This window comes from Phascolarctos cinereus, unplaced genomic scaffold (assembly GCF_003287225.1).
Source record: "Phascolarctos cinereus isolate Bilbo 61053 unplaced genomic scaffold, phaCin_HiC Scaffold_4;HRSCAF=312, whole genome shotgun sequence".
NCBI lineage: Eukaryota > Metazoa > Chordata > Mammalia > Diprotodontia > Phascolarctidae > Phascolarctos > Phascolarctos cinereus.
This window is the reverse complement of record NW_027555847.1, coordinates 350,688,304-350,703,220: the sequence shown is the minus strand read 5'-3', so window position 1 is coordinate 350,703,220 and position 14,917 is coordinate 350,688,304. Positions and strand designations below refer to the sequence as shown.

Below are 14,917 nucleotides of genomic sequence, written 5' to 3'. Positions count from 1 at the left end.
GTAAAGAAAGTTATATATATATAAATAAACAAAACTATAATTAATAATAATTGCTAACGTTTATGGAGCTCTTACTATGTTCCAGGTACTGTATGTACTAAGTGCTTTACAATTATTATCTGTCACATAGTACTGAAATTATGAACCTGGCTGATGAGAATGGTGGTTTCTTTGACAGAAATAGGAAAGTTACGAAGGAGAAAAAAATGGTGCCTCAAAGCTGTTTTAATTTTAATTTTTCTAATTATTAAAAAGTTTTAATTAAATATGTTTAGAAATGATCATTAATAATTTGTTTCCTCTTAAGAAATTTTCTATTCAAATTCTTTGATAATTTGTCCTTTCAAGAAAAGAATAGCATGGGAAGACTATGAACTGATACAAAATGAACTTAAGGGAACCAGGAAAAATACACACAATGTTTACAACAATGTAAATGGAAAGAACAGTAAAACTGAATGCTGTGAAATAATAATGATCAAACTTAAAAAGGTATTACCAAAGAAAAGATATGAAAAAGCATCTCCCTTCTTTGTAAAACCAGGAACGATTGGACCCAGTGGATAGAGTGCTTTTTGTCTTGGAGTCAGGAAGACCTGATTTCAGGTCCTCTCTCAAACACTAGTTGTGTGATCCTGGGCAAGTCACTTAACCTCAGCCTCAGTTTTCTGATCCTTGTAAAATGGGAATAATAATAGTGTCTACCTTCTAATGGTGTTGTGAGAATAAATAAGTTATTTTAAAAGTGCTTTGGAACAGAATTTTATATATATATATATATGTACACACACGTACATATATATTTATGTATTAACAAATATAAAATGTCAGACTTTTTCAATATGCTGGTAGGTTTTGCTCTGGGAAATATAGATGATATAAAAACAAAAGATAGCAATGAAACTTTTTTTAAAAGTCTATTAAAAAGTCACCATTTATCCACTGAGGAAATGGACATTACAATAATACTCCATTGAGATGGTGTCAAACTCAAATATAAGGATCCTTTCTGGCCTTATTGACTTAGAAAACCATGTTTCCATTATCTGTGTTCTCCTGTATTTTTACTTATTTTGTTAAATATTTTCCAGTTACATGTTAATCTTGTTCTGGTGTCTTACTGGCTGTCATATATGACACCTCTGCCCTAATGGCTCTGTGAATGGATTTGCTACACTCAATTCAATATAATTTAGCATTTGTTACATGCAAGGTCATCTGGGTAAAGATGAAACTGAAATACTTCCCCTTTAAGGAGTTTACGTTGCTCAAGAGCTTACATTCAGCACTTCCTGACTCTACTGACTGACTCATTGGCAGCTGATTTCTTAACCCTGGCAATCTGGTTTCTGCCCCCAAAGACAGCTCTTGCTTTACGGGATTGTTGTGAAGATGGAAAGAAGCAATGTTTGCAAAATACTTTGCTAACTTCAAAGTACTGTATAAATGTGTCGATTATTGTTTATTACTTTTTTTTTTGAAGGATATGGTGGGTGTTGAGAAAGTGGAGGTAGTATGCAAGAAAGAAATAGTTGAGAGCAAGGGATATTTGAAATACATAGTTGAGGGCAGGAGATAGTGTGATTGTATGTTGGGAAAATTGGTGGCTTTTAATGTCATGGGTAAATGACTATCAACTGTATGGATCTATTAAAAGCCAGACTATCTCATTTCAGATGACTGCTCCAGAACTACTTTCACAATCTGTTTCCAAGTGGAGTGAAAGGAGGAACAGTGACTATTCCGATTATGGCTTCTGCAGTCATTGAAAAGGAAAGACAAAAGTTAGTTAAAATTCTGCAGCAAGATCCTGATTCTTTGTTAGATACATTAACTTCTCAGAGGCTAATTTCTGAAAAGGAGTATGAAATCTTGGAGACTATCACAGACCCACTGAAGAAAAGTAGGAAGATATTAATTCGGATACAGAAAATGGGAGAGAAAAGCTGTCAGCAGTTCCTTGAGTGTTTACATAGTGCTTTTCCCAACTCAGCAACCAGTTGGTGGTCTGTCCTTGCTGAGTTGAGATTTTACTTTTCTTTTTTAGTTAGATTTTCTGAAGAAGTAATGCATTTAAATGGTTTGCTTTTACCTTTTTCCTATCTTTTTCCTACAGATAAATTTCTTTTTGATAGGTTCAGAGGAGCTCACACTTTTTAAGTTCATTTTGAATGATTTACACACTTTACCTCCCTAAGAGCTTTTACTCTTTTTCTATAGATCAGTTTCAGTGGTATAGGTGGAAGATGGCATGCAACTTCAATATAAACAGGGTACCTAAAATCTTAATTTTAATGAGTTCAAATATAAAGGATGGTAAACTTATCACATGTGTATTCTCCAGAATTCTGATTGGTTCGTAGCATTGATTGTGTACATTTATATTTATGTTAGAATAAATCACAGATTTTTTTATTATAAATTTTTCATATATAAAAATATAGATTTTTTATTAGGGGAATCTGGGAAATTTTCAACACTAAGATCACTTGATTAGAGCATGTTACTAATACTTTCAAGCTTAGGAGTTTGATTATTATAAGGATCAGTTAATTTTCAACAGAAAAAATATATTTTTTCATACACTGTGTTAGCTATTACGTACTAGCTATTTTGGAAATGCCTTGGAAATGATGAGCTCATAGCTACATATTTATATTTGAAGAATAGGTTTTGTGACTATTAGTGTAAGTCCAGTTTCCTAAAGAAATACAAATAATTTCTTTTTTTCTCACAGTTTCCTAAGGATACACAGATAATAATTTCTTTTTTTTTTCCTCCAGAGAAGGAATTACCTTGCAGTGGGGGAGGGAGTTGGTAGATATTTTCCTTAATAAAGATTGTTTAAGGCTGCCAATAGATGGTAGAATCTCTGTTCCTAGAGACCTTTGCAAATATAGCAGGCATTTTTTAAATGAAGGCTTTGGGAAAAACAGGTGTAGAGCTAGAGAGATAACTTCTGAAGGTCCCTTTATTTTTCAGATTCTATGACAGCCACAGGAATGCAGACTTTATTTATTTTTGAGATTTGCCATTTCATTTTGGGATGTCTAAGCTTGGATCAGCTCTAGGCTGTCCCTGGTGCCTGTGGCCCAGAGAAACTGAATTGATCTTAGGGACCTCCATATGGTTCATGAGTCAAGATTTCTAATTAACTCTAGGTCCCTTAAAGATGGCAAATTTGTAGGAGTCCAGTAAATCTTATCTGGTTTCCTTGGGTGGCAGAAAAAAATTTTTGGCTGAAGAACAAGTCCTACCTGAGTGAGTGAGGCTTCCTTGTTCTGTTCTCTAGTGGAAGGTTATCAAAACCCAAATTATTAGAAAATTCATTTTTTCAGTTTGAGAGAAGAATCCATTTTATTTTCCAGAATCTGTGAAACAAGAGAAAACAGAAACTACTATGTTTATGGAAGAGAACAAGAATTCAAAAGTTACTCTACTCTCTGAAAATAAACAGTGCAAGAATACTGATGTCCTTATGTATTTAGAAGAGGAGAGCCAAGATCTGAAAACTACTGGGCCTTCGGGGGAACAAGGGAGTTAGTAATTCAGCAGTCATGTTGTTCTCCAGGGAGGAGGAAGAGGAAGGAGATGAACTGGAAGACACAGTATATTCAGAGGATGAAGAGGCTTATGAAAATCCAGAAGCTGTTGTGTACTCAGGCGAAGAATGGGAAGGTGAGAATCTAGATACTGATTTATACTTAGGAGAAAAGGATGATCTAGAACCTGTGGCATATGTTGAAGATCCAGAATCAGCAGAGGAAGAGGAAGCCTGTGTGGATCTGGAGTACACCGAATATTGTGGGGAAAATGACATGATCGGGTACTCGGATGATGAACAGAGATGTGAGAATTTAGAGACTGAAGTTTCTTCGGAGGAGGAGGAGGCGGCAGCCAATTTAGAAGGTAAAGAAATAAAATTATCTCTACGCACATATTTCCATAACATTTAAGACAAGCAATAATAAAATTTTAATGTTGCCACAAGTCAGTCGGGGGACAGAGGATAGCAGACTCTTAGCACCCCTTGTTACCCTCCCCTGTGTCTGTGTCCTTTCATTAGAGGTAGAGATTTCAGGAAAGGAGTACCTGGAGCAAGGGAGATAGATGGTGGGAAGTGGCAAAAACTGCAACTTTTGAATAGTAGTGGTCAGATTATAGCCAGGTGCAGGTCTGCAAGACAGGAGGTATCATATGTCATCTTCCACCATACATGTTATGAATTAGGAATAGGAACTAGACCTGTAATTACATTGATAGAGGGAACTCCTAGATGAGGAAATATCTTCTCCTAATATAGGTCAGTACCTCCTCTTCAACTTGGTGTTCAGGCTTTGAGTCCTGAGAGATTTAGTGATTTTCCAGGTCACACAAAACACTGTCAGAGGTGAGACTTCATCTCTGAGCTCTCTGTCTACTACATCACAGTGTAAATTATTAACTTTTCAATTTGGGTATTACATTTCATTCTTCAGGGAAATTATACCATATTCAGTTTAGACTAGGGGATTTTGATGCATGAAAAGGTTTGGGAGATCAGAGGCCTAATGTTTAAAATGGGAACAACTATTGATTATTGGAGCAAGTGGGCACACTTTAAAAATATTGCTTCTAGCATACTATTTGCTATTTTTTTCTCTTCTGTTGAGTTTTGTTTCTTTTTCTGGTGGTTCCTCCTATTGGCTCTAATTCTTACTTACAACATCACTAATGTGAAAATATGTTTAATAGGAATGTATATGTATAGCCTATATCAGATTGTGTGCCGTCTTGGGGAGGGTGGTGGAGAGGAAGGAGGAGAAAAATTTTAAACTCAAAAGCATATGGAAGTGATTGTTGATAAATCAAAATAAATTAATAAAAAATATTGCTTCTAGGCTTGATGTCATCTACCAATAGTAATAAGTATAATAACATCTTGAAGTGCTCAAATCCTTTTAAGTATCTTTTGCCAAATATTTCCCTTTTAATAGTCAGGGAAGTGTAATAGATGCTGTGTACTTTTAGGTGTGGTATAGTAATGGCAGGAGGGGCTAGACCTCATTTTCCTCAGTTATTATTTTTCAAGACAGTTTTATGCAGACATTCAGTTGAATATCAGTTCCTTGAGATAACAGACTGTTTCATTTGTGTTTTTGTATTCCCGGTGCTTAGCAAGGTGCCCTACACAGAGTATTAATAAATGCTTGTTGAATGTTAGACTAAATTGAAGGATCAATTGTCAAATACTACATTGGAGTTGGGGAAAATATAAATGGCTTTTATAAGTTTGGGGTACATTGAAGGGAAAGGTGACCTCTACATTCCTTTTTATCATACAGGCCTTTTCAGATCTGAGGAGACAGTTCTCTTTATACAAGACCTCATAACCCATCCAATTCATGTGTAGAAAAGGAATGATTCTTTTCCCAGCACTGAACACATAAAGTTAATTTGGACCTTATTTTCCCAACTCCCCATTAGGTTCACCACTGTGACATCAGTCACTATTTCGAAGAGAAGTAGCTAGGAAATACATTGGAAGTCAACTATTGGAGTTTAGATAGAATCAGAGGCAAGTATTAACATTTTAAGAAAAGACTTGTAAGCTCTTGTTACAATAAGCACTTCGTTTTAAGCTTAGGGTCAATATAATGGTTCCTTCTGTGGCCATAAGGACTTCATTTTAGAAAAAAAAAACATTATGAGTTCAATCACAATTGTTCTGAGCCCCCATTTAGGAAAATTTCTAACATTTAGGCAGAGGTTAGAATCTCTGCCTAAATTTATTTATTAAAAATTTTTTAAAGTTTTATTTGTGTAATGAACAGAAATCTACTTTCTCTCCTCATCCCCTACCTCACTGAAAAAGAAAAAAATCAATTTCTTGTGTTAAATATGCATAGTCAAGCAAAACAATTTTCTTCATTAGGTATGTTAAAAAATACATATTGTTCTGTTCCCGGGATTCTTTACCTCTGTGCTGGGAGATGGATAGCATACTTTATCATTGGTCCTTTGGAATCATTGATGATCATTGCATTATTCTTACAGCTTTCAAAGTTGCTTGTCTTTATTATGTTGTTGTTATTGTACAACATTGTTTCCTTGGGTCTGCTTATTTCATTCTTCATCAGTTTATAAAAATCCTCAAAGTTGTTCCTTTTTATAATATTGATATTAGAGTATAAATTGTTCTTCTGGTTCTACTTATTTCATTCTGTATCAGTTCATAAGTCTTTTCATATCTCTGTGAAATAGTCCATTTCCTCTTTTTTTACAGTATAATAATATTCCATCACATTCATATATCACAATTTATCCATCCGTTCCCCAATTGATGGGTATCCTCTTAGTTTCCAGGTTTTTCTACCACATTTCCTCTTTCTTTGATCTCTTTTGAGGGTAGGTCTTGAAGTGGTATAGCTAGGTGAAAGGGTATGTACTATTAGTAACTTTTGTGTATAATTCTAAATTGCTTTCTAGAATGGTTGTACCCCCTCATAGGCTTGCCAACAGTGCATCAGCTGATTTCCCACAGCCCCTCCAATATTTGTCCTTTTCCTTTATTTTGTGTCATCTTTGCCAATATGACTTACATTTTTATATATATCTATATCTATATATATATATATATATATCTTGTTAACCTCTAGCCATTTTGTGTGTGAATTCAGGATATTGTAAATGTTTGGGTAATGAAATAGATTATATTGTAGTGTCTGTGGATAGACAGGCCCTGGGAGAGGAAGTTGAGGATGGAGAAATGTCTTGTTGGTTGGAAGTCAGATTTACATTCTCTCTAAGCAATAGATAAATTCCGTAAAGAATTAGTCACCAAAGTTAACTTTGTTTTTAATGACCATTTTACCATTCACTGTGTTGTCTCTGTTTCTTTAGAGAGAAGAAAAACATTCAAAGAAATCCTGTCATGTTTGGCAATGGACAGGAATAGAAAGCTTCTACCAAGTTTTGTTCATCAGTTCCACTTGGACCATGGATGTCATTGGACCCCTCAGACACCAGCCGACTTAGCCTGGAATTTCCTAGTAAAAATTCAGTCCTTGGATGTGACTGCTAGAGATACAGTCCTCAGCCAGAGAGTCATGGATGAGGATAGCAAAGAGGGACTGATCACTAAGGTTGAAATATGGGTCTTAGAGACAAAGAGACCATTGATCCCCTTGATGTCCTTTGTGCCATCATGCTTTGTTCTGACATCTCTTTGCAGCAGGAGGTCTTGGGGAACATGTTTAAGTGTCACTTTGCCCTTCCCTTGCTGCTACCAGATGCAGAGAACAATAAGTGCATTTTGATGCTAGAGGCCATGAGGAACATTGTGCCAAAGGACTCAATACATTCCCTAGGAGATGCTGCTCAGGTTGGTGTAAAGTCTCTAGTGTTTATGAAAATGCCTCTTATCTCTTTTGTTCGATTGGGGTGCTGTGGTTCATCTAAATCCAAGATCCTTAATGCAGTACTCAGCCCTCCCCAAAAGCAGCTTCCCCACATCTTTCTGCACTGAGACTCCCATGCCTCATTATGTCCTCGGCAAATCTCTGATGGCATGGTTGAGATTACTTGGTGTTTCCCTAACAGTGGAGCTGGTAAGGAAAATTCTGACATTTTCCAAGATCCTGTGGCTGTGGCCAACCTTAGGGGAGATCTGGAGTTATTCTGGATGCAGTTTGGCTTTTTAACGGAGGTCTCCTCAGCTATGTTCATTTTTATTGACTGTCCAGGTGAGAGGGAATGGGACCTCCTAGCATTTCTAGGAGAATCTGCTAAGGAAAGATGCTACTTCATTCTCAGTCCTCAGTCTAGGGAGAGTGAGGAAGCCCAACTATTCCAGAGAATTCTGAAACTGAAGCCATCACAACTACTGCTTCTAGAGGAGAGTGATATGGAGGATAGAGGAAGGCATGCAGAGGGCCTCCAAATAGCCCTGAAGGAGGTAATGCGCTCTCCTCTCAGACATGTGTCAGTGGAAGATATGGCATCATTGGCCAGAGAGTTGGGGATCCAGGTGGATCAGGACTGTGAGAAAGCCCAAAGTGTCCAAGGGACCCTTAGTGAAGCCACAGGTGAGGATGAGGTACTCCAGAGCCATACTTATCCCACACATCTGCCAGGAAACCAGTGTCAAATACCTGCAAGAGGGACTGGGATTTTTAGGGGAGTCCACCCCCAACCTCATGCTTTCTACCGTACTTCATCATTTACCTCTGGCCCATGGGCTTGGAGGCACCCACTGACCATGATGAATGGTAATCTTTACCAGGCTCCTCTGAGACCCTACTGTTCCATGGGCTCCAATGTGTGGCCAGGGGTTAGGCCCAGATGGTTAAGCCCTCTGGCCTTTCACAATATAAGGGCCAATATACAAGGCAGAAGTCCTGGTAGAGGGGCTTGCAAACCTCAGAGAATTCATCAAGCTGCAGCATTAGTGAAATCCTCTAGATCTCCCCCAGTACAGCATTTGGTAAGACCACCTGGACTCATTTCTCAAACTGTACTGGCCCCATACCAGGGATCTCAGTCAAAAAATTTAGGAGCCAGTAGATTCACCTCCCCGGCAGGTCATTTGCAAACCCTAGGACCACAGCCATCAGGAACATCTATTCTACCTATTAGACCAAATTTCCATTTAGGGTGGTTCTGGAACCCAAGATTCCAACATGTAGGAGTGACCAAGGAACCTATGAGACAAGCATCAAGTTCAAGACAACACCAGCCTACAGAAGTACAGGCTGCAGAAACATCGAGGAGGCCAGCCTCCCAAGCACAGGGATCAAAGCTAGGAAGAACATCTGGGACCCAGAGATCTCAGCCAGCAGGAGCAGCTGGGCAGCCAATGAAATTGTCCTGTCATATAGGAAGCACCATACCCCAGCCACCTCAACCAGCCAGAACAACTGGGAGACCCTTAAGGCCTGCCTGTCAGCGCCAGGGTCAGTCCATAAAACCTGCTTCCCAAACAGGATGCTCATCCAATTATAATAACAAACCATCACTCAAGTCTCAGTCCAAGCCTCCTCAAAATAAGCCATCCAGCTCCAAAGGAGGAGCCAAGAGGAGAGGAAAGTAATTATTCCAGAATCTAGTGAGTCTGATTATCAAGAGGCAGCTAACCAGTGCAGTGGATTGAATGCTGGACCTAGAGTCAGGAAGACCTGAGTTCAAATCTCACTTCAGATGTTTACTTGCTATGAGACCCTGGACTTAATCTCTGTCTGCCTCAGTTTTCTTATTTGTAAAATGGGAATAATACTAGAAGTTACCTTCCAGGGTTATTGGGAGGATAAAATGTGATACTATTTGTAAAGGTCTTTGCAAATCTTAAAATACATATGAATGTCAGCTATTATTATTTTTATGAGCTAAGTCTCCTTAACTGTTACTATGTATTCCACATAACCACTTAGTTGCCAGATTAATTTATCTGATGTGCTGCTTGATCTTTTTTGATTGTTATTCTATTGCTAGAGAATCTTAAATAGCTTCCCGTTGACTATAGAAAAAATTAAAATTCCCAAGGCCTTCTGTAATCTGGCTCTAAGTTATTTGTTGGACTGGTGAGGATGAGAAGCCTGGATTTAAGGGGCCCATTTTCTTTCTCTATCTTCTCCAGGATAAAGGCATTCCTGGCCTTAGGGCACTTGCAATCTCACTGTGTCAGTAGGATAGGGTAGGTGTTCCCTGATAGGCTCTGTCTGTTAATAGGAAGAATCCCATAAGGTTTGGAAACAGAAACAATTTTCTTCCATTCCATTCCATAAATATTTTTTAAATGACTGTTCTCTTCAGAGCCCTGTGATATGCACTGTAGATATTAGTTTAATTCTATGTACTTATTTCTCCAGTGCCTAGCACAGTACCTGACACATAGTAGGTGCTGAATAAATAATTGTTGATTGATTGATTTCTAGTCATTTGATTGTGAAAGGAAGGAAAATTATGGGATAATAGCTTGAAGAGATGGTTGAGTCAAGAGAAAGTCTTTTAAGGATGAGGGAGATATAGATATGTTTGCTATTAGTGTAGAAGGAACCAGAAAATAAGAGATTGAAGATGAGAGAGAGAGAGCAGGAATGGGATTATGAGCATAAGTAGAAGGGTTATTTTCCTGGGTAAGAAGGGCTGCTTCATCCCCAGAGAATGGGGAAAAGGGTGAAAGAATAGGAGACCATAGATGTTTTAGAGTATGGAAAAAGTGAGTTCATTTTGGACAGCTTCAATTTTCTCAATGAAATAGGAAATGAGGTCCTTTGCTGAAAAGGCAGTGGTAGAATAGGGGGCTCTAGAAGAGAAGAGTTAGAACATCATTTTAGGCAATCATAGGTTGATAGAAAGTCAATGAGGTTGAATATGAAGCATGAATTCAGCTCTACTGAATAGTGGAGCATGAGGAGAAAGCAGGACCAGGAAAACATACCCAATGAAAACTGAAACTAAGCACTGTGTAATACAATAAAGCAAGCTTGACCCTGAGGAAAAGATGGAAAAAAAATGCACTTCCCTCCCTTCTTTGCAGAAGTAGGGGACTGTGGATGTGAAACATTGGATGTTTTGTCAGATCCATTGTTAAACTTCATCGATGAATTGGTTAGTTTTACCGAACTACTTCCCAACCTCACACCCTTTCATTTTGATTCTTTATTACAAGTGGTGGTGTGAGAATCCATTGATGAGGACTGTCTGGACCATTTCCCTCTATTATACTAGAGGAGATCACTGGGGAGGGGGAGAAATAAAGGTGATGTAAAAACAAAACAAATACTTTTTTTTAAAGGAAAGTCTGTATTTTACACAAGGAAGAATAAAATAATTTTTGAAGCTAATATCCATTGTCATGTAAACAAAATAAAGGACCAAATTTTAAACTTAAACTCTCCTGGCTCCCTCTAGGCTGAAAAGACTGTAATTTTATTTTTGCAGATACTTGGGCGGGAAGATAATTCGTAGTAAAGTGACTCAGCCCAAGGATTCAGAAGGGAATATTTCCTCATGATCACCTATTAAACTTGATCATTTTCTGTTAACAGAGGTTCCCAAAGTGGGTGATACTGCCCCTTGGGGGGTACTAGAATGATTCAGGGGGGCAGTAGTAGCCTCAGGTGCAATTGGGGGGTGTTGAATAAAAATAAAGGGGTGGTGGAAGCATAAGGAAAGAAGACAAGAAAATTTTGAAAAACCATTAGTATATATTTCATTTGTTGTATAACAGAGTTAAAGCCATAGTGATCACATTGTTTTCCAAATAAACACACAAAATGCAACTCATAACCAAACAGTGGTCAAGTCTGCCAACAGGTGTTGGCAAGTGAGCATGTTACGCATCATCAGGAAGTCCAGCATGCATTGGCAGATTTATGTGCGTTTAATGACTTGTTTACAATATGATACTATATGGTTACATGACACAATATAGTGTCATCAAAATTTCAATGCAGGAAAGACCCCACAAATTTATAATAAATTATTATATTTTATACATTTTTTTAAATGACACATTTAAAAAAAACTGTTAAAGGATTAAAGAAAGGAGATTTCCAGTGGGGTTCGGGAACCTCTGTACTGAGGAAACTGGGGACTAAAAAAATAGCTTAACAAAGTCATAATGAAGAAAGAACTTACCAGCCAATTGGAATTAAATGTCCCCTATAGATTATTCAACCAACATTTCCTATTTTGACTATATTTAAGTTTCTGATTAAATTTAGCAGCCCCCTTTTCATTCTTTATACATTTATAATTCCATTTTCTTGTATTCAATTTATTTTTGTCTTTTTTACTTGAGCTAAAACATTTTAGTTTTTAAACTAATTTTTTTTTCAGTCAACAAAAATCTATCTTTTCTCCTTCTTATATCCCCATTGATTATGAAAGAAAAACAAAGCCTCTGTTACTGATATATATAGTTGTCAGGATCCCCATGCCAAGACCACGCTTCTCTTTTTATTCCTCTCTTTTTACTGTTAGGAGACACCCTGTTTCCCAGAGCTAAGGCTCAGCAAGCAAGCTTTGCCCTGAGCCTGGCATAACAACAATCCTTTGTGCTCACCCTCTGGATGAACTCAGCCACAGAAAAATCCCTGAATTGTTTCATACCAGCACCAGGTGTTCTCTGGCTTGGATTAGCACCTGCAGTACCTATGCTCCGGTCATGAAGCCCAGCTATGTATCAAACTTGTCTCATTGTATGGGCTACAGCTCACTTTGTCCTCACAAGGTTCTGTGAAGTCTGGATTCAGTGAAAGGGCCGCACTTGAGGACCTAGAGGGCCACATGTGGCCTTAAGGCCAAAGGTTCCCCACCCCTAGTATATGTATTGAGATTTGCCCACACTAAAGTGGGTCTCCTTGTTGTCAGAGAGGCCCTGGCACATGTGTTTTGTTTCCCTTCTCTAATGGAATAAGGGAAACTTTTTGCTTATGACCATTGTTAGCTCTTTGTTTTTATATTATTTTTCATAATTAATTGTGGTTGCGACAACCTGTGTGAGCTCTTTAGTATTTTCAGGGTTAACAGCAGTTGTGTAACCTCTGTGACTTTTTGGTCATTTGTTTTCAGAGTTGACATAGTCAAGCAAAACAAATTTCCCTACCTGCCATGTCCATAAGAAACACACACACACACACACACACACACACACACACACACGCCTCATTCTGTGCTCTGCATCTTTTATTTCTCTATTAGCATAGCATGTTTCATATGAGTCCTGTGTCAGGTAAATGCCCTAATCAGACTCAGTCTTTCAGAGCTTTATAATATCGTAGTCATTATACAAATCGTTCTCCTGGTTTTTTTTTCACTCTATTTTGCATTGGTTCATATGAGTCTTCCATCTCTTTCATAATTTCTTACAGCACAATAGTTTTTTTAAATCACATTTATATATCATACCTTGTGATCTACCATAACTTGACTCCACCTCAATTCTTTATCTTTCTAGACATAGGTACTTAACCTAGGTCCTACTTTGTTCCACCAGTATTTCTTTCCCCTTCAAGTACTGAGACTTACTTTGTGGAATGACAAAAGTAGGCTAATGTATATCTTCTCTTGAAAAAAAATAAGAGGTTAATGAGTCAAAATTCTGAGCTGGGCTCCTGACAAAAAACTGGTGCCTGAGGACTAATGTTTAGAGAGTGGGATAGTAAGAGAAAAGGAAGAAGAATATGATGGAGTCATCACAGCCTAGTGACTGCTTCTGTCTTAGAGTTTTCCAATTTTTGTGAGTGTGGGGGAAAAGGACTTTGTTGTAGGGGCAGAAATGCTGGGCAAAGGTTTCCAGCTCTCCCTTCCAATGTTGCTCAGTGTATACCTACATTTGTTCTAGGCCAAATATGTGCCAGCCACAATGTTAGGTAATGGAGATAGAAAGACGAAAGTAAAACAGTGCCTGCCCTTACAGAGATTACATTCTATTGGAGTTATCTCCAGTCCTGATGAATATCTGGCCACTGGACCCAGATGGCTCTGGAGGAGAAGGTGAGGCTGGTAACCTTGCACCGCCCTCCCTCACTCAAATCAAAGTCAACTGCAAGTTATGTCATCATCTCTCTGATGTCAAGGTCCTCTTCCAGAATGAAGGACAAGCACAACATTCTGTCAGGGAATAACTCCTTTATTTGAGAGAACTGAAAGCAAATCCTTTATCCTAACTAACTTAACTTCCAGGGAAGCCTGAGGGACTTCCTTTGGAGATTAAAGATTGGTCTTGACTATGGGACCCCTTTGTGTCATAGTTTTGGGGCATGGCTATGGGCCTCACTGATAAATTTGCTGAAAATGTATTAATTACCTTTTGGGAATTTTGGAGCTGAGCCAGCCTCACAAAAGAAACTTACTTTACCTACTTTGAAGAGGAGTAAGCCCCTTGAGCAGATAACTCTAGTGTATGACTATCGCCACTGGGCAGAGAAGTTTTAATGACAGTTTCTGAAATAGAAAGGAATAGTAGCTGTGGAGGCAGAGCAGAGTATCGGCGAGGCCTGGTGGGAGGCTGAGAGATGTTATCAGCAGAGTTGTTTCAGCCATGTGTCAACCCTATTAGTGTGAATATTCCTTCATTAGTATATGATTTTGTAGGAAATCATACTACTTTGTGTATGGGGTAGAGAAAAGAGAATGATTCTGCTCCTTGATTTTCTCTAATTAATTGTTTACTTTGTTGTTTTGTCCTGATTAAAAATTTGATTTATGTTGATAGAGAATGCACTGGATTGGGTCTTAAGCCATATTTATTCATTCAACAAGCATTAAATTCCCAATATGTGTCAGGGCCTGAAATTAAGAACAAAAAGATTAAAATTTAAAAAAAATCCTTATCTTCAGAACCTTACCTTCTTTTGGGATGAAACAACATAGATAAGGAAATACAATGCATACAAAGTAAATACAAATTAATTTGAGGGAGATGAGAGGAAGGCATTAGCATCTGAGGTAGGGTGTGGGGCAGGGATGGAAAATCAAGCATATTCGTGGTTTAGGAGGTGACACTTGTATTGAACCTTGAAGGAATCTAGGGAGCCTATGAGGCTAGGTCAGGAGGGAGTACATTCTAGGCCTGTAGAAAGATATGGAGATGGGAGATGGAGGGTCATATATGGGGAGCAGGACCAGTTTGACTGGAATATAACATATGCATGAAGGAGAATAGGTAAGCTGGAGTTAGACTGTAAAAGGCTTTAAAAGTCAAATAGAAGAGTTTGTATTTTGTCTTAGCAGCAACTGGAACTTCTTGAAACAGGGAGTAACATAATCAGATCTATGTTTTAGGAATATCAATTTCCCGGTTCTATTGAATATTGATTGGAGATATTGAAGGCAAGAAAACTAATTAGAACACTAATGTGATAGTATAGGAAAGGTGTCTTGGCGACCTTAACTTGCTTAGTGATTCTGTGAATGGAAAGATTTGAAAAGT

General features: G+C 38.0%; 1 protein-coding gene across 1 annotated transcript; it reads left to right on the top strand.

The window, feature by feature from the left end:
- The first annotated feature begins 1,682 nt into the window (after positions 1 to 1,682).
- On the top strand, positions 1,683 to 10,871 carry CARD6 (caspase recruitment domain family member 6). Its single transcript, XM_078153205.1, is given in 5 exon segments — positions 1,683 to 2,015; positions 3,367 to 3,523; positions 3,525 to 3,909; positions 6,883 to 7,125; positions 7,128 to 10,871. Coding segments are annotated over 5 exon segments (2,994 nt in total). The 5' UTR covers positions 1,683 to 1,749; the 3' UTR covers positions 9,071 to 10,871.
- The last annotated feature ends 4,046 nt before the right edge of the window (positions 10,872 to 14,917 follow it).